This window comes from Vigna unguiculata, chromosome 7 (assembly GCF_004118075.2).
Source record: "Vigna unguiculata cultivar IT97K-499-35 chromosome 7, ASM411807v1, whole genome shotgun sequence".
Lineage (NCBI taxonomy): Eukaryota > Viridiplantae > Streptophyta > Magnoliopsida > Fabales > Fabaceae > Vigna > Vigna unguiculata.
In genome coordinates this window covers 26,758,323-26,775,362 of record NC_040285.1, presented here as the reverse complement: position 1 = coordinate 26,775,362, position 17,040 = coordinate 26,758,323, and the positions used below count along the sequence as shown (strand labels likewise).

Here is a 17,040-nt window from a genome sequence, read left to right as displayed (position 1 = left end):
TTTTTATAACTTGACAATAAATAATAAATTTTAAAACATCTCGGAATTTCATAAATAAAAATGATATTTTAACCCACTTTTTTGACCCACTTTTAACCCATTGCTTTAATCACCATTAAATCATATTTTTTTATTATTTTCAGTGATGTGATGATCTAATGGTGATTGAAGTGGTGGGTTAAAAATGGGTCAAAAAAGTGGGTTAAAGTATTATTGTCCTTTCATAAATTACTTTTTCGTAGTTCCTATTTTTTTTTACTGATAGATAATATTTTTTTTAAAAAAGAAAAAAAATTTATAATGTCTCGATATACATCACATCAATAAAGGATTTCGATACCAAATGTTAAAAACTAACAGGTTTTGAAATATAATACGATAAGTTTCAAATGTTAATTGGCTTAAAGTGGATATTAATGGTGCATTATGGAGTTTTTCTGATTTTACTTCATGTATTGCTGCTTTTATAGGAAGAATAGTCTATGGTGAATAGGTATGTAGTTTTTCAGCCTTTTCAGGAATACAAACATTTATTTATGTTGAGTTTATGAGAATATTTATGCTTTGAAACATGTTCCGAAGGGGAACTTTCAGAGACTTTAGTTAGAGAGTGATCATTCTTTAATCTATCATGGTTTTTTTGGATCAATAAGTGTTTCCTTAGAGTCTTAGAGAAAGATGACATTTGTGTTTGCATTTCTGTACACATATGCAATTTAAAGATTCTTATCCGTGAAGAAAATCATTATGCCGATAAGTTAGCTAATCTAACTTTTATTCATAGAGAATAATATAACTGGTTTGATGTTTTATCTCCATGTATTTAGATTTTTTTATAATATGTAGTATAATTTGTCTATGTTTCGTGAAATATAAATTTGATCTTAGATTTGGTATGACTTGTATACTCTCACTTTATTTTATTTTTTAATAAATTTTCATGTAATGACAAATAATTGATAAACTTTGGAGTATAAGTATAATTGAGCTGTCAAATGATACTTATCATTATTTTGAAGTGTTAGTTATTTATTTTCGTCCTCTCACTATTTAAATCTCATCCAATGAAAAGATTGATTTTATATAAGTATTTAATCTTTGTTTTCTTATATTAATATAGACAATTACATGAAGGAAAAACATTTTTCAATCATTGTCTACCTCTATTTAGTTGTATTTTATAATATCAGAACTTTTGCTTAGAGCTGAGTACTAAAGAAGGATAATTTTTCAACCAAACTATCGGTATACATGTCTAGACTAAATAGTTTCGATCAAGGAGAGTACTAAATAGTCTATCATATAATATCCTTCTTTATGATGTATTTTATCAATTTTCATGACTTGAGAATACAACTCTAACTATCAGTATACATGTCTCATGATTAGAAATTGTAATACTTGTTTGAGAGAAATGAATTGAATTGTATCATAATTTGAGGAGATTAAAATAAATTAAACTACTCTAAATTGCTTGAAATATATGAGTTGTTTGAATTATTATCAATAAATATTATATTTTGAAGAATATTTTTCAATATTATAAATTAAAGTTCAGTTTGATTCGAATAGTTTTAAACAATCTAGTTTTAAAAAGACTAAAGTAATATAACAACTCAATGTAGTCTTTTTAAACTATTTTTTTTTTTAATACAAAGCAATTGTTAAACATGAATTTGACTTGGTTAAAATATCCTTGATTCTAACAATACGGGTAGGAAAACCAAATATGAAACTAAACCCTAGTACTCGAGTAACTTCGGAGAGCTTTGCCTTCTCTATTAAAAAGGAAAAAGAAACATTAGTTTTAGGAGAAGACAGAACACACATGCACATCACATTAGATTTATTTATTTATAACTTTATCGTATTTGAATGGATACTAAACACTCACGTGACGTATAATACGATAGCTGTACTTCTCTGTCAATAAACCAGTGGTAATTTTAACCGTAGAATACGTTTAAAAAGTGGAACGAACATACTTTACGGTGTTGCACTTTTCGGTACCTTATCTGAAACAAGAAATTCAAACATGTTACTTCCGATCTTGGTGACGAACCATGTTACAATTATCAGCAAAAACAAAGTCAATTCACACGTTTTCCAAAGTATTTGTCAAATTCTTCTGCAAGGAATGACCTTGCTCAGTGTCGGTGGACACGTAGCGAAACACTACCAAAGCTAGACAAACCTACCAACAAAAACAAAGACCTTTAAACATGTTTAGGAAAAATAAAGCCCTGTTAAATTAAAAAACATGAGATTATACACCTTCAATATATCCAAACATAAACCGAAAGTTGTGAATCATATAACCAAAATATGGACCAAAACAACAAAAGAACCAGAATCTGTTCTCATTTATACGAGTTTGGTGGCACATTGTGCATCACAAACCAAATAAAATACAAGTGATACATTTGCTTTCCAGCTGTTCAAATCTATTTCAAAGCTTATTTTGATAACAGTAAATATCAATGTGAACACAAGACTTTTCAGCCATATTACATACTAATACTTTTCCGTTCTTCCTGCATGTTAGCAATAGAAAATAGAAAATCTGTAGATTTAGGTAATAAAAATATAGCTCCAACGTTTCTCAACCTACTTATTGATATACCACACCCTTCATGTGACATCTTTTTCTACCAAAATTTTGTAGTTGACCAAAAATGAGGCTAAATTAATGGGGATAACTAACTATTTTTTAAGTAGGATTCCCAGCCATGTTTTTCTAATTTATCTCCTTTGTTCAAGACGATTTCTTTTTGGTCCTCTTGATATTGACTCATCCTGCACAATATTATGAATTTTACTTCAATCAACAGATTTAACATCAGATTTTTACAGAAAGGCAGAGGGAGAAGGGGAAACCTTGACAGAAGATTATCGTTGGCAACACCCAATATCCTCACTGCCAGCAATCCAGCATTAGTTGCATTATTAACTGCAACAGTGGCAACTGGAACACCTCTCGGCATCTGCATAGCCAACAAATGTGTCAGCAAGAAAAGAAGACTATGGCGGTGTTTGGTTCAATCTTTTTGACTTTGTAACTTCTATAGAAGCTGCACTTTTGAGCTTTTGCAAATTCTTTTTAAAAAAAAAGCGTTTAGTTTTAGGAAATTCTTAAAGATTGTATTTAGCTCAAGTCCTCCTCCTTTTAAGGAATGGTACTAAGAAAAGCCAAACACTATCTACATATTACAAATTAGCTTTAATAATTGCAAAAAGTCACAGCTGGTGCAATTTCTCAAGTCCTACATAATTGGTGGTCTCTGGTACGGAATTGACTACCTAGACTAGAAGAGAGGATAAATCTGACTTAATACTGTAATGAAAAATTATTCCACTTCTTTGGTTAAATCATCAGGTTTTACTCGGCAGGGATAAGGCAAGGCAAAACAACGGTGAACTTCGTAGATGTTCAAAAGCGAGCCAAGTCCAGCTCCAATGCTGAACCAAAAAATTGATAAGAGAATGTGACAAGAAATGTGAGTGTGTACGGAACACATTCAACAATCCCCAACCCAACCCACCCCCAAAAGAAAACAGAATACAGGAAGGAGTTGCAAAGTGAATTTTTATTGGTGAACGAAAGGTTGGGCTCTAGCGATTGAAAATATTGCCTTCAATTAGTATCTTAACAAATCCCTTATTCACAAACAATAGTTAATATTAACATTCATAAAATAAAATACAAGAATCCTTAGCAATAAAACCAAAATAACAAGGAAAAGACTTTTATTTAGAAAGATTCCAGTCAATATTTATCTTCCGCTTCTGAAAAAAGAACCAATAATACCAAATCAAAATCATATTGAATATTATTAACTTGTCACTGGAAAGGCAGCCCAAGAAAACAGCAAAGAATTATGTTTGGCATGCAGAATTGGTAAGCATTGATATATATATATATATATATATATATATATATATATACAATGAAAAAAGTACCTGGACAATTGACAAGAGTGAATCAAGTCCATCCAAGGTAGAAGCACGCACAGGAACGCCAACAACAGGCAAGGGAGTGAGGGCAGCAACCATACCTGAGATTTGAAGCTTACTTAATGCCAATAGACAACTCATCTTTAAGATAATTATACAGAGCAAAATTCAAATGATTTACCAGGCAAGTGAGCTGCACCACCAGCACCAGCAATAATGACTTGTATGCCTCGTTCATGAGCAGATGAGGCATAAGAAAACATCAATTCTGGAGTCCTGTGGGCTGAAACTATTCTTACCTGAAATTTTGACACGCATATTTATATTTAAGAATAAAAATTTCATGCACAACTGATAGAAATATAAAATATCTTCAGATATGGCCCCGGCTTTTTCCCAGATGGATTGGTCTCAGTATTTCCGGAGCACAATGGCTCCAACATTTCCTATGCGCAATGGCACCAATTTTTTCCCAATGAATATAGGAAAAGTCAGGTTATTGCCCCTAGAAAAAGTGGAAGTCAATGCATCCACTGGGAAGGTGGTTAACATAGAGTGTATAAACGGATAAGTTGGCAGCGGTGAACAGAAATTACAAATAAAAATGGCAAACCAAATTAAAAGCACTGAAAAGTGACAACCATGCTGAAAATAAGAGACAACAGAAGATGTGATGATTTAGAGTTCCACTTTTTTTGTTTTAGAGAACTCTAGTAAAATAGTGGTAACACATGTCACATAAAATGGTACCACTCTAATATCATGTTGAAAGAAAAAAAAAAAAATAGATGGAAGGAATACTGGAAAACTGTGAAAACGGTGTATGTACTACACAGCAGAGTCGATTTTATAAATCATAATAGGATATTTATTCCTATTCACATGACATGATATGCCTATAAATCATAAAAAATCTAATTCTAAACAAATATTTCTACAATTATAAATATCCTAACTAAATAAGGAAATAAATAAAAAATATAAAAGAAGACTAAATCCTAAGACATCATATAAGATACGTTAAATATTCCAAGATATATCTTAAGGTATTTTATATTTCTGTAAAGAAAACAACAAAACCCCACAGGGAAGCTAGAACAATTATACCTCATGAGGCACACCAAACATCTCCAAGATTTCAGCAGCACTTTTCATAACAGGCAGATCTGAATCAGAACCCATTATAATCCCCACACGTGGAGCAACTACCATTATCAAACAAAACAAAGCAATAATATAAGAACAAAATTTTAACTTGAACCTCTCCAAAACAGTGCTCCTCTTCAGTTTACTTAATTATAAGAGAATGGTTAGATGTAATTTCTAATATTTGTCAAAGTAGATAGCAAAACACAGAAAGGATGACTGAAAGCAATACATGGATACAGATACAATTTGTCATTTCAATAATCTTATGTTATTCTCCACATTCATTTGATACAAACAATGTTCTGAGAAAAATATGAGGAAGAAACAAATAATTTGTCTTGCCAGAGTCATAACAAGATGGAATATTATTATAAGGTAATAAGACACATAATAATAGAGTTCTCCCAATAGGCTAGAAAATCCAAAAAGAAACATGTTAGGATACCAAATCACCAAAAATGATAAACAAGCAGATGAAATTAAACTTTATGTAAAAAGATTAATTTTGCTTTCATTAAGACGGAAGACAAGGGCAGAAGCAAGCAATCAGCCTATCTTTTGGGATAAAACATGTTTTGATAGGTTGGACAGGCAGGGGTTAATTTGATTGAGTAGTGAAAGAATAGACATAGCTACAAGTGATGATATGAAGCACAAACTTCAACATGAACAATCTAACACAATCATTGTCTAAATATAGGACATCACGTGTACATAACCAAATATCTTATTTGATAAGCAAGATTTCAAAATTCATAAGGACTTCCCACATAGGTGTTGGGGGACATGGGTTAGAAACATGTCTGACGAGAACATGCTTTGAAAACTGATACATGCTTCAAATATTACGATATCCTAGGTCTAACTAAATCAGTAATGTAGCTATGATCTACTCATTGACCATGTGCACTTATTGCATCAGTCAATGCGTGGACTATGAAAACCATCATCATAGGTCTAGCAACATAATATCAATAGCAACAAAAATAAAGTAGAATTAGGAAAATCTTTGTCACTAACCAGCAGTCTTATCATGTAATCTTTTCCCTTCCAGCAGAATTGCAAGATTGCTTTCAATATTGTTAAGGGAGGGCCCAACGATAGTTATATGGCCCATCTTCCGTTGCTTTCTCATTTCTGACAATTTGTCATTATGGTGTTCTTTAGTGATCATACAATTGATGAAACAGCAAGAGGGGAGTGGTCAAACTTAAAATTACTGCTTAACAAGAAGTTTACCTGGCTTATCATACCAATGAACAGAAGCACCAGGGATGGCCAGTGCCCTTTTCATCAATTCATGTGCTAATTGAAAACCAAGTTCCCCCTAAAATTATTTAGTAAACTTAATAATTAAATGAACTAAAGAGAACATTCAAAAGATTTAAAATGCATAACCATGAACCAAATATATATTAAATGACAAAAGTCAATCACTTTTGTTCAAGTTCATGACAGCAGGGAAGTTTTTTCTTCAAATCCGACTTCCATACTTTCTTACCAATGTTTAATTTCAAACCATTCATTTAGTGCGTATAATAATGAGAAAAAAATTATTCATTAGTAACATGACGACTTTTTTCGAACCACGTACCTGATAATAATAATAATAATAATAATAATAATAACAATTATTATTATTATTATTATTATTATTATTATAACTCAACCCAGACAAATATAATAGCATCACTTCAACAGGCATGGGAGAAAAAACAGACCTTATTTCATGCATATGAAAGAATGTAAAATGGAGAGATATTCCATGCTAAAAGTACCTCTTCTTCACCTAATATGTTGTACATGATAGCAGCTGGAGTTTTCAATGATGGATCACCAAGGGGAAGACCAACAACAGCCCGCAAATGTTGCTCAAATTGCGAGGTATGGCAAGATTCTATTGTATGATGCCCACTGTTGTGAGGTCTAGGTGCTACTTCATTTAATAAAATCTGTGAAGAAACATGAGCATTATAACTAACATCGGATTGACAAAGAAATATAAGGTATTTGTAACAGAAGAAAATTACTAGTAAAAAGAAGTCAACATAGCAATGAAGAAAAAACATTGAGGCATGTCCAAAGTTGATGAAAAAAGTAACAACCTCTCCATCATTAGTCAAAAACAATTCAACTGCAAACACACCGGCACCTTCCAGGGACTTAACAGCATTAACAGCAACTTCAGTGGCAAGCTCCCTCGTCTTCCATTTCACATTAGCCGGAGCCTTAACTATGTGGCATATATTGTCCCTAGAACCAAACATAAATATTTTATTAGATATATAAGGAAGCTGAAACAGTACATTGCAAATCAGGTTATTGAGATTATAGCAACCTAGGCTTTTAATTTAATCTGTGGGAAATCTTGATTTAAAATCTTTCATAACAATAAATGAATGTGTACTGCAAGTTACCTGTGAATAGTTTCAACAACAGGATAACATGAAATTGAATTGTCTCTTCCTCTTGCCACAATAACAGCTAGTTCCTGCCATTATTTTAGGAGAAAAATATGTAAGGTCAACAAAATCATAAATAACATGACAAGATAGCAAAACTTTAAGAAATAAAAAACTATTCCGCGGGTCGAAAGGCATGACAAGTAAATTGCATGAAAGCACCATGAAGTACAATAACATAATTCTTTCAAGGGAAGGATATGAAAGAGAAAAAGAATCTTGTAAGTGAAGTGAGCATTGTATGGCCTTGGAATGGGTTACATCACGAAATAGTATCCATGCAAGGCAAACTGTTATCAAAGGCCAATACAGTAGAGATTATTATTAGGGGAAAATAAGAGTTATTATTTGATTGACAACCATAAGGAACAACTGAAAAAATCCTTTCAGATGAGAACTTAACAAATTGACCACTACATATATATATAAACTCAGAGATTCATTGGTTTAGCACCAATAATATCACCTTTCGCCATACAATTATTGAATCAAAGATTGAATAATCACCATGATCAGAAAAAACATAGACACTGACCTTGACAAAAGGTGCCCATTTTTCAGCATATAAACCTCGATCAAATCCTCCTAGAGCTGCAAAGTTGGGGGTGTAAGGGCGGGCAGGTTAAAGAAGAAAGTAAAAGGTATAAATTCAAAGATGTTCTTCTTCTGGCTAATGAAGGGCAAACGAGTTTTTTCATGTTTTTCCTTTCTCAAGAAAATAAAAGAAAAAACACAGTTGTCAGAAGCTGACTTACCATCCACAGCAGATGAAAGTTCCTCTTCACTTTTAGCAACAAAATTTCCTCGCCCATCATAAGCTAGTCTCCTACTCTTAATCATAAGAGGATACCCAAAGAGTTCCCCAACTTTCTTAGCACTTTCAAGATCATCTATCTGTTCAAAAGATATTATTAATTTATCTTCAATTCATATCCTAAAGTTGAATTTTCAAATACTATTTTAACTCAGATAAATGGTACAGACCTTCATAAATTCAGGAAGTGGAATGCCATGCTTGGAGAAGTGAACCTTTTGTTGATACTTATCCTATAACATGTTGAGTAATCATGTCAAGGAAACCATTCAGATAGCATTACTCCTACCTTTAAAATTATTGAAACTACAAGTTTGTGAAAAAGTGAAAATTATCCTACTACAATGACCGGGCTTTGTGCATACAATGGAAATAACTACTTGTTCATTTTCTCAATTAGTATTACACATGAAAACCAGAAAAATAATCACCTGAATAATTCTGACTGTAGAGGCTTTGGGCTGGCAGTCAACTCCCTGTTTCTCAAGTTTTTCCAATGTATCAACATCAACATGTTCAATTTCAACGGTCAATACTCCACATCTGAACATCATACTTTCCAATAAGTGACATAAAAAATGATAAATACAAAATATCAATTGCACAAAAAAATTGAACCTCTTGGCAAATTCCTCCACTTTAGTGCTTTCGTCAAAGCTTCCGACCATATGATGATAAGAGAGAGAACTAGCAGGGCAATTTTCTTGCGGATCCAAAACCATGACTTTAATGGCCATCTGAGAAGCGGCTTGACACATCATACGACCAAGTTGCCCACCTCCCAGAACCCCAACAACCACTTCAGATATTCCATGAACAGGTGGTTCATCATTCCTACAAACATCAATACCAAATTTTGGGTTTTTCATGTCATTTTCAGTTTCAGAAACTTCTAAAGAATTTTCCGTTTATCTGCCAAAGTCAAAGAAAGCTGAAAAACATATCAAAGCCCATCAATCAGAAAATAACCCCTATTTATTTCAAATGCAAAATTTAACCTTAGAGAAGCATCATCATCATCCCGTGATGTCGCTTGACAGGCAAGATGGGGCTGGTGACACTGTTTTAGCTTTAAAGAAGGAGATTGCTCCATGTAGAAACCAAGTGAAGAGGTTGTCTTAATACAGGGATTAGAGGGTCTGAAGGCAAAAGCTGGGATGGTGGAGTGGCCTGACAATACTACGCGTGCACTGTGAAGCATATTCAAACCTTGGTTTTTTGCCACAAAAACTTCCCTTGTTTCTATGTGAGGCAAAGCTGAAAAGGGTTCCTTCCAAAATAAAATTGTAAAAATCAAATAAATTCTCTTTCTAACAATAAAACAGGATATATTTGCTATTGTATACAATGATAGTAGGTATAGAAGACAAAATACTATTTTCAATCACAAAGGTACGAGATGCATATAATTATAAATTTCCTGTTTGAGACTAAAATAGATTTAAGATTTACTAACAGCATCTGCTTCTATGACGTAAATAAGAAGGCTGCTGCTAAGCAATCGCTGTAGGAACATAAACACAGAAGAGGTGGGGAGAGGGGGACAGTAAAACTGATTGGAGTGAAGAACGTTACCTGCTATTGTTAACTCAAGAACTGCATTAGTTGTATCTGCAAACAAGAGTGGAAGGCTTCTAAACTTTGTCAATAAGACCTGCAAATAAACAGCAACATTGTAATTAAAAAAAAATAGCAACAGCTTCAAATAGTACCCAAAAAGAAGGAATCTAAGACAATGCAAACTTCCATCATATATGACTACAAATTAGAGCGATGAATTCAAGCTGCTTGTTGCAGGAATCATATAAGCCCCATTAATACTTGTCGCAACCGGAATCGCGACGGGAAGGCGAACCGAAAAAGAAAACGGGTTTAAAAGAGATTTGGAGTCGCCACCATAGTTATTCTGGAAAACTATGAAAAACCATAAAAAATAAGACAAGTATGCGAAAAACCATATTTTGGATTCGGGAGTCGGTTACGCGTAGGGAAGGTGTTAGCACCCTACCGCGCCCGCCCGAGGGCGGTACCTTTAATTAAAAATGCAAAGCCGATGTGATTTTCAAAATGTTAATTTTCCCCAAAAATAATAAGACAAAAATGCTAAAAAGAAACAAAAATATTTTTTAAGTTTTTGGGCCCGACAAGGATTGACCTTGGTCCTACGTATTCTCATTCAGGATCAGGGTTACGTAGTTCTTTAAAGATACGACGAATTTGATTTTTTTAGAAGTGAACCTGACAAGGACTGGCCTTGCTCCTACGTATCTCACGGTGGAGAATCAAGGATCACGTAGTTCTTAAAAAGACTTTTGTTTGAAAATGTTGATGTTTTTATATTTTGAAAATTTTATATATATATTTTTTTTGTATTTTTGTATTACTTGAAAATACGTGTCACACGACGCGAGCGGTCGGACAGACACTAAAAGGGGAAGAAAACTATTTTTGGTATTTTTGAAAATGAGTGTCACGCGGTGCGGACGACCAGACTGACACAAAAAGAAAAAAAAAACTATTTTTGGGTTTTTTAGATTTTTCCATTTTTTTGTAACTTTTAATAATTTTCAAATATTTGGTTTTTTTGAAATAATAAATAAAAAAATGGAAAACGAAAATAAATGAAAAAAGAGTAAATAAATACAAGAAACAAATTAATTAAGAAGGACGAAAGTGAAAAACAAAACATGGAGGTACATGAATAATTAGCGAGAGGTACAAAGCAAATACAACAACAAGCCCAAAAATAAAAGACAAAGGAATGGGGTGCAGGAGTATCACATGTGGGAGATGCATGTAGTAACAGGTGGGGTGAGTGCAGTAAATAAAGGGGTGTGCTAAGGAAACACAAAATGGAGGTGCAGGAATTAAAAATGGGGGTGCACGAAAAGAAAGGAGGAAGGTGTGGTTGAAGTAAAAGAGGGGTGTATGTGGTAAATCCTAATAGATCCAAAACAGGAGGGGTGAAGCTGAAAAGAGGGGGTGCACGGAGAGTGTTCAGCCCCAATTTCCATCCTAACTAACCCTAATTAAAAGTTTCTTCTCTCCACCGTGCGGCAGCCCCTTCCCCTCGACACCACCGCAGCTCCGACCTCCGGGACCACGCCTGCACCGCCTGAATCAACGGCGACGATGCTGACCACCGTCGCGAGCCCCGCCGGCGACGACATCGCTATTCGATTCACGCGCCCCTGCACCAACGTCCGCAACGCCCACAACGTCTTCCCCAGCGCGTTCCAAACAGGGGCTGCACCGATCCCCTTCACGGCCGCAAGGTTCAGCTCGCCGGAGGTCGCCGCAGGTCGCCGTCAGCAGCTCCAGCCGTCGCAGACGCCCACGTCGCAGCCATTCATCTCCAAACCTTGATCCACTCCTTCCGCAACAGAGGAAAAACGCCCTAGACCCCGTGACTCGCTGCCATCGTGCCACCGTGACGCGACTACACTCCCGTTCAGAGCTTCAAATTGCCGACGGCCTCGCTTCTGATTTCTTTGTTTCGATTGGATATATGTGATTGGGAAAAATGTGAGGGTTTGTGTGCTGCTTGAGGTTTAACAGAATATGAAAAGTGGTGATGAAGTGCGTATGCTTGATCTTCTGAGTACAGGTTGAAGGTGATGGTTAAGGAAATAGGTTCAGGATGAAGGTCGGAGGTTGTTGATGGTGGACAAAATGTGTGTTTCGTTTTTGAATATTCCAGCAACAACAATGATCACATACAAACATATAACTAGGTTCAAATAAAGTTAAAGCATCGTGACGCTTACCTCCTATCTTCGTTCACGCTTACCTCCCATCTTCGTGCAGTGATTTTGGCCTCGCATTGATTCTTTCCTCACCTTGGCTGGCTTCCCTTCTCTATCTTTTTTTTTTCTTTCTGTGCTCTCACCGTGTGTGCTCTTTTGATGCTTGGAAGTTGTGTGTGTAGGTGGAGAAGGGGAGAGTGGGGCTTTTGGTGTTCACATGAATTGATGGTGTTTTCTCTCAATTCCGTAGAGGAAGAGAAAAAGTAATGAATGAATTCTCCCCGGTGGTTCTCTGTGGATGGATTTTTTTTGAAAAGAAAAAAAAATGGAGAAGATGAAGTCCTTTCTTTTTATTTTTAGATATGTGATGGTGATAAAGGAGAAAAAGGAGATGGTGAAAAAGTGAAGGTTACGTGTTGAACAGCTTTGTAAAAAATTGATGGATTGATTTTGGTTGTAGCGTGTAATGGCTAAGGGAATAGGCCGTGATGATTGGGAAGGGGCGTGGGTTCCCTTTTTAGGGTTGCAGGGTTCGCTAAACAACATCAGTGATAACTCTTAGCTGTGTTCATTTGTTTCATCGTATTTTTAAAACATTAAATCTTGTTATTTAATTATTTAACGTCCCTGTCTTGTTAAAAATATTCGGAAAGCATTGCCTTTCACGTCTTCTTTTAGTATTTTATTTTTAATCCTTAATTTGGTTTTTTTAGGTTTTTGAGTTCAATGTTCGCGATTGATTCTGTCTACTGAAGAAGCTTAGGGATAAATCAGTTTTCACTTCACAATCATAAATAAATAATCTATTTTATATCTAAACTATATCAAATAAAAGAATAATAAATACGAACTTAATGGTTAACCTTTGAAGTACAATTTTTTTTTTAATAATGTAAAGACTTATTTAACAATAGAGTAAATCTCCTATAAGATTTTGATAATTGTCTTTTTCTAAAGGAATGGAGAAGATTTAGATGCTCCTCCCCTGGCAGATGAAAGGATAAGAGTGGTAAATGTGTATTGAAAATGCAATTACTTTTACAACGTTTAAAAAAAAAAAAAACTTATTTTCAACCTAATGAAAAAATTGCAATAAATATCTTTAACATCTTTGTTTATATTTTGTTGTTAAGGAATTAATCATAAATAAAGTAATTAAATATATTCTATATTTATAAAATGTATAACAACATTTATTATATTCTGATGTTAATAAAATCATTATATATTTTATTTTTAAATAACAACATTTGTTATCTATTAACAAGTCAATTAGAAATTACAATAAAATTTATAATAACCTTTATTATTCTCTTTTCTGACAAATAAATAAAAAGTTGTAATATATATATATATATATATATATATATATATATATATATATATATATATATATATATATATATATATGTGTGTGTGTGTGTGTGTGTTATCTTCTATTTTAACGTAGCAGAATTATCAGCCAGAATGTTTTCTTTATAATAATTGTTTCACGTGAAAGCAAATAATATGATATCCTCATATTTTAAATTAATGATTGATTTTATCACATTAAATTTTATAATTTAATATAATAACATAATATTTTCTTACTTCATTCAATTTATTCTAATGAATGTTTTAATCCTACTACATTACATAACTTAAAGTCACTAGCAGCGTAGTTATATTCTTTTCTTTGATGATCATTACTCTAATAAGTATTGGTAATTCTTATAATTTATTTAATAGTCAATATATGATAAAATATACTACCATATTAGGATATGAACATTTAGATCATAGTGGATGAATATTAACTTTAAGTATTGCATAGTATGATGATAATAACTATGAGAATAATAACAATAACAATAATAATAATAATAATAATAATAATAATAACAATAACAATAAGAACAATAACAGTAACAATAACAATAACAATCTTTGAAGGAATAAGTTCACTTATAAAGATTTTATGATGCTTAAGTCACTAAGACATTTTTAAATGAGTGTATGTGAGTAAAAGTAACTATGAGATGATTATACTTTTGTGTTGACATATATTTATAGCCTTTCTAAGTGTGTGAATAACATATATCATTGGATTTTGTCATTATAGATGAACATTGTTTTGATATAAAATATCATATGTCTCATATATATTACCTCTTTTATTTTAGGATAGTTAATATATCATATGGATTTCACATTTGAGTCATTTGTTTATTGGGTCATTTTGGACATCCAAAATAATAACAATAATATTATAAATATGGACCGAATAAGTATGATGGTTATTATGAAGAATGTAATAATGATAACAGAGAAAACACATGTGGTGATAATAACAGGTTATGAGACAACAAAAATGACAATAACAATAATGAAGTTCTGACAACAATAATAATAGTGACAGTGATGAAAGTGAAAATAATAATAATGTTTGCAATATAGATTATATGATTAAGAAGCAATAATAAGATCAATCGTTACATAATGTTTCTGCACCCTATCCCATCTAAGGAAAAAAAAAAGTTACAATACACTAATATGATGTGATAACAATATGATAAATAAATCATATCATGTGGTTATACTACTTTAACATTTAGTGAGAGCAAGATAAGATAATTATCTTATCATGTGTGGTTATGAAATGGACCTCTATGATGTATTTTGATAAAAAATTTATTTAAAATGTATGAACTCAATTAGTTTCATTGTTAAGTGTTTGGAGAATTCGAGTTTATTTTAATTTTATTGTTTAGATAGAATATTTAATTATCATAAATAAAAAATCAATATTAAACAAAATTTAATAATTAAAAAGTAATAGTCGGTGATGTTTTCGTTAACATTGGTCAATGCTATTTTTTTGGCCAAAGTTTACCGATACTTTTTTTGGCTAACATGAACAAAGATTTTTTTTAGTTGACATTGGTTAGGAATATTTATAGTTGATATCAATCATAGATATTTTAGTTAACACTAGTTAGAGTTAATTTTTCAATATTGCTAGTAAGTTTTTTTTATAGACACTTTGACTAATGTTGATTAAAGTTTTCCTTTAATGACATTGACAACAAAAAAAATATTTATAGTTAAAAAATCTTTGAAATGTTTTCCGGTCAACATTATCTTAATAACCCTTGAATGAAAAATAACATTAACAATAATAGATTAAAAAATATTTAAAGCATTGACTAATAACAATTGTATTCTTATCAAATTTGTGTGAACAGTTTGAGATGAATTAACCTAATTCCTGATATACGATCGAGTTCCAAATTATAAGGAAGACATCAATTCACTTGCAAAAACTCTATGATGCTTAAATCAGTAAAAAATATTGAGTAAATATTTATAAGTAAAAGTAATTATGATACCATATATTTATAGCCTATGTAGGCTTAGAAATCAATGGATAAATGGATTCAGTTAATATAAGTGATTATGTTTTTATAACTAATATCAAATATTTATTAAACATTGTTTTTTCCTTTTTTTTAAAGAGACTAATATATTATATCACATTTGTATTATTTGACATTTGTATTATTTGAGTAGGGTAAATACAAATTACAATTGATATTAGTAGATAAATATCAATTTAAATTTAAATTTAGTCAATGTCAATGATGTTAGCTAAAAAAATCCAACCAAGTACGTTAAACCAAAATATTCATAGTCAACTTTGATAGAAACTCATGCTAACTATATCGAGTGAGCAATATTTTAACAGAGATTGAAGTTACGAAGTAATCGAACTAACAATATTTAAATTAATGTTAATTACATAATATTTCAGTCAACCTATAAAAAATACATGTATATGAAGAAAAGAAAGTATGAAAAAGGTTTAAATTTTCATTTTTAAGTAAAATATAACTTTTTATAATTTTCACAATTAAATTACTTTTTATTTGTATTGAAACAATATATTTTATCATAAAATATTTTAAAGTCTTTATCAGAATGAACTGCTTTTGAAAACTCTTCCTCTAAAAATTTGTGTAATAATTAATAATTTAAATATAAAAATAACTTATATTTAATTTAAGAGTTATATGTTTTTAATCCATAAACTTAAATGTTAAATTAAAATTTGAGAATGAAACTTAATCAAAATTTAAGATAAAAATGAGTTTTAATTTCACATAAAAAGTTAAAGACTAAAAATACATTTAGTCCTTAAAAATGTTGAATAGAAGAAAATATTTTACTAAGCATATGACAAGTTTGTTAAAATAACATGTTATTTAGATAAATTAAAAATATTAAAATTCTATCATCAACAGCATTACTAAAATATATCTTAGGATGTAGATTTTACCATAAACCTAGTAAACTGTAGGCATAAGATTGACATGGATTTAATGCAAACACAATAAAATTCAACTAGGCTAAATTTGATATAAGATCATCACTAAAAAATAACGATTTTAAACATTAAATTTATGAATTCTAATTGGTCTAGGTTGAGTTTAAAACAGAGGGAGGTTTAAAATAGTTTTTTTATGGTAATTGTTATTAGTAATATCTTGAAAAAACTTAATTACGAAAATATTGATTACAGTTGTTTAAGATGCAAAAGATAAACTTAATAACTGAATAGGCTGACTTGAATTTTAAGCGAATTAACCCAACCAATCAAAATAAGTTTATTGAGTAAATAAAATAAAATATTTTTCTTTCCCATAAAATCAAATCAAATCTTTTGTACAACCCTAACTGAAAAGTTTTACAAGAATGATTGAACTATTGTTGGAAACGAAGATTCGAAGTGAAAAAAATTGCATGTTTGGCAGGTTCCATGGTATGGTAGTTGTATGAAAAAGGTGAAAAGAGAGTACTATAATACTATGGTAGAGTGGGGCAAAACAGTAATTCCGAGAAACAGAAAAAAGAAGAGGTTGAATTCCTTTGACCT

General features: G+C 31.7%; 1 protein-coding gene across 4 annotated transcripts; it reads right to left on the bottom strand.

Moving 5' to 3' along the window:
• Positions 1-2,328: 2,328 nt before the first annotated feature.
• LOC114190497 (phosphoribosylaminoimidazole carboxylase, chloroplastic) lies at positions 2,329-12,667 on the bottom strand. 4 transcript variants are annotated; one of them, XM_028079405.1, is made up of 18 exons: positions 12,147-12,667; positions 9,955-10,033; positions 9,378-9,649; positions 8,998-9,213; positions 8,811-8,922; positions 8,550-8,612; positions 8,321-8,459; positions 8,101-8,156; positions 7,521-7,594; positions 7,209-7,356; positions 6,882-7,055; positions 6,343-6,430; positions 6,124-6,240; positions 5,062-5,159; positions 4,136-4,253; positions 3,961-4,055; positions 2,878-2,984; positions 2,329-2,796 (listed from the first exon to the last, which is right to left on the bottom strand). In XM_028079405.1, exons 3-18 carry the CDS (start codon positions 9,578-9,580, stop codon positions 2,700-2,702), a joined length of 1,905 nt encoding a protein of 634 aa, XP_027935206.1. In that variant the 5' UTR covers positions 9,581-9,649; positions 9,955-10,033; positions 12,147-12,667; the 3' UTR covers positions 2,329-2,699. The 4 variants fall into 4 exon arrangements, with proteins under 4 accessions (XP_027935206.1, XP_027935208.1, XP_027935209.1 ...); XM_028079407.1 differs by having other exon boundaries at positions 12,170-12,667; XM_028079408.1 differs by having other exon boundaries at positions 9,378-9,636; positions 12,170-12,667.
• Positions 12,668-17,040: the final 4,373 nt, after the last annotated feature.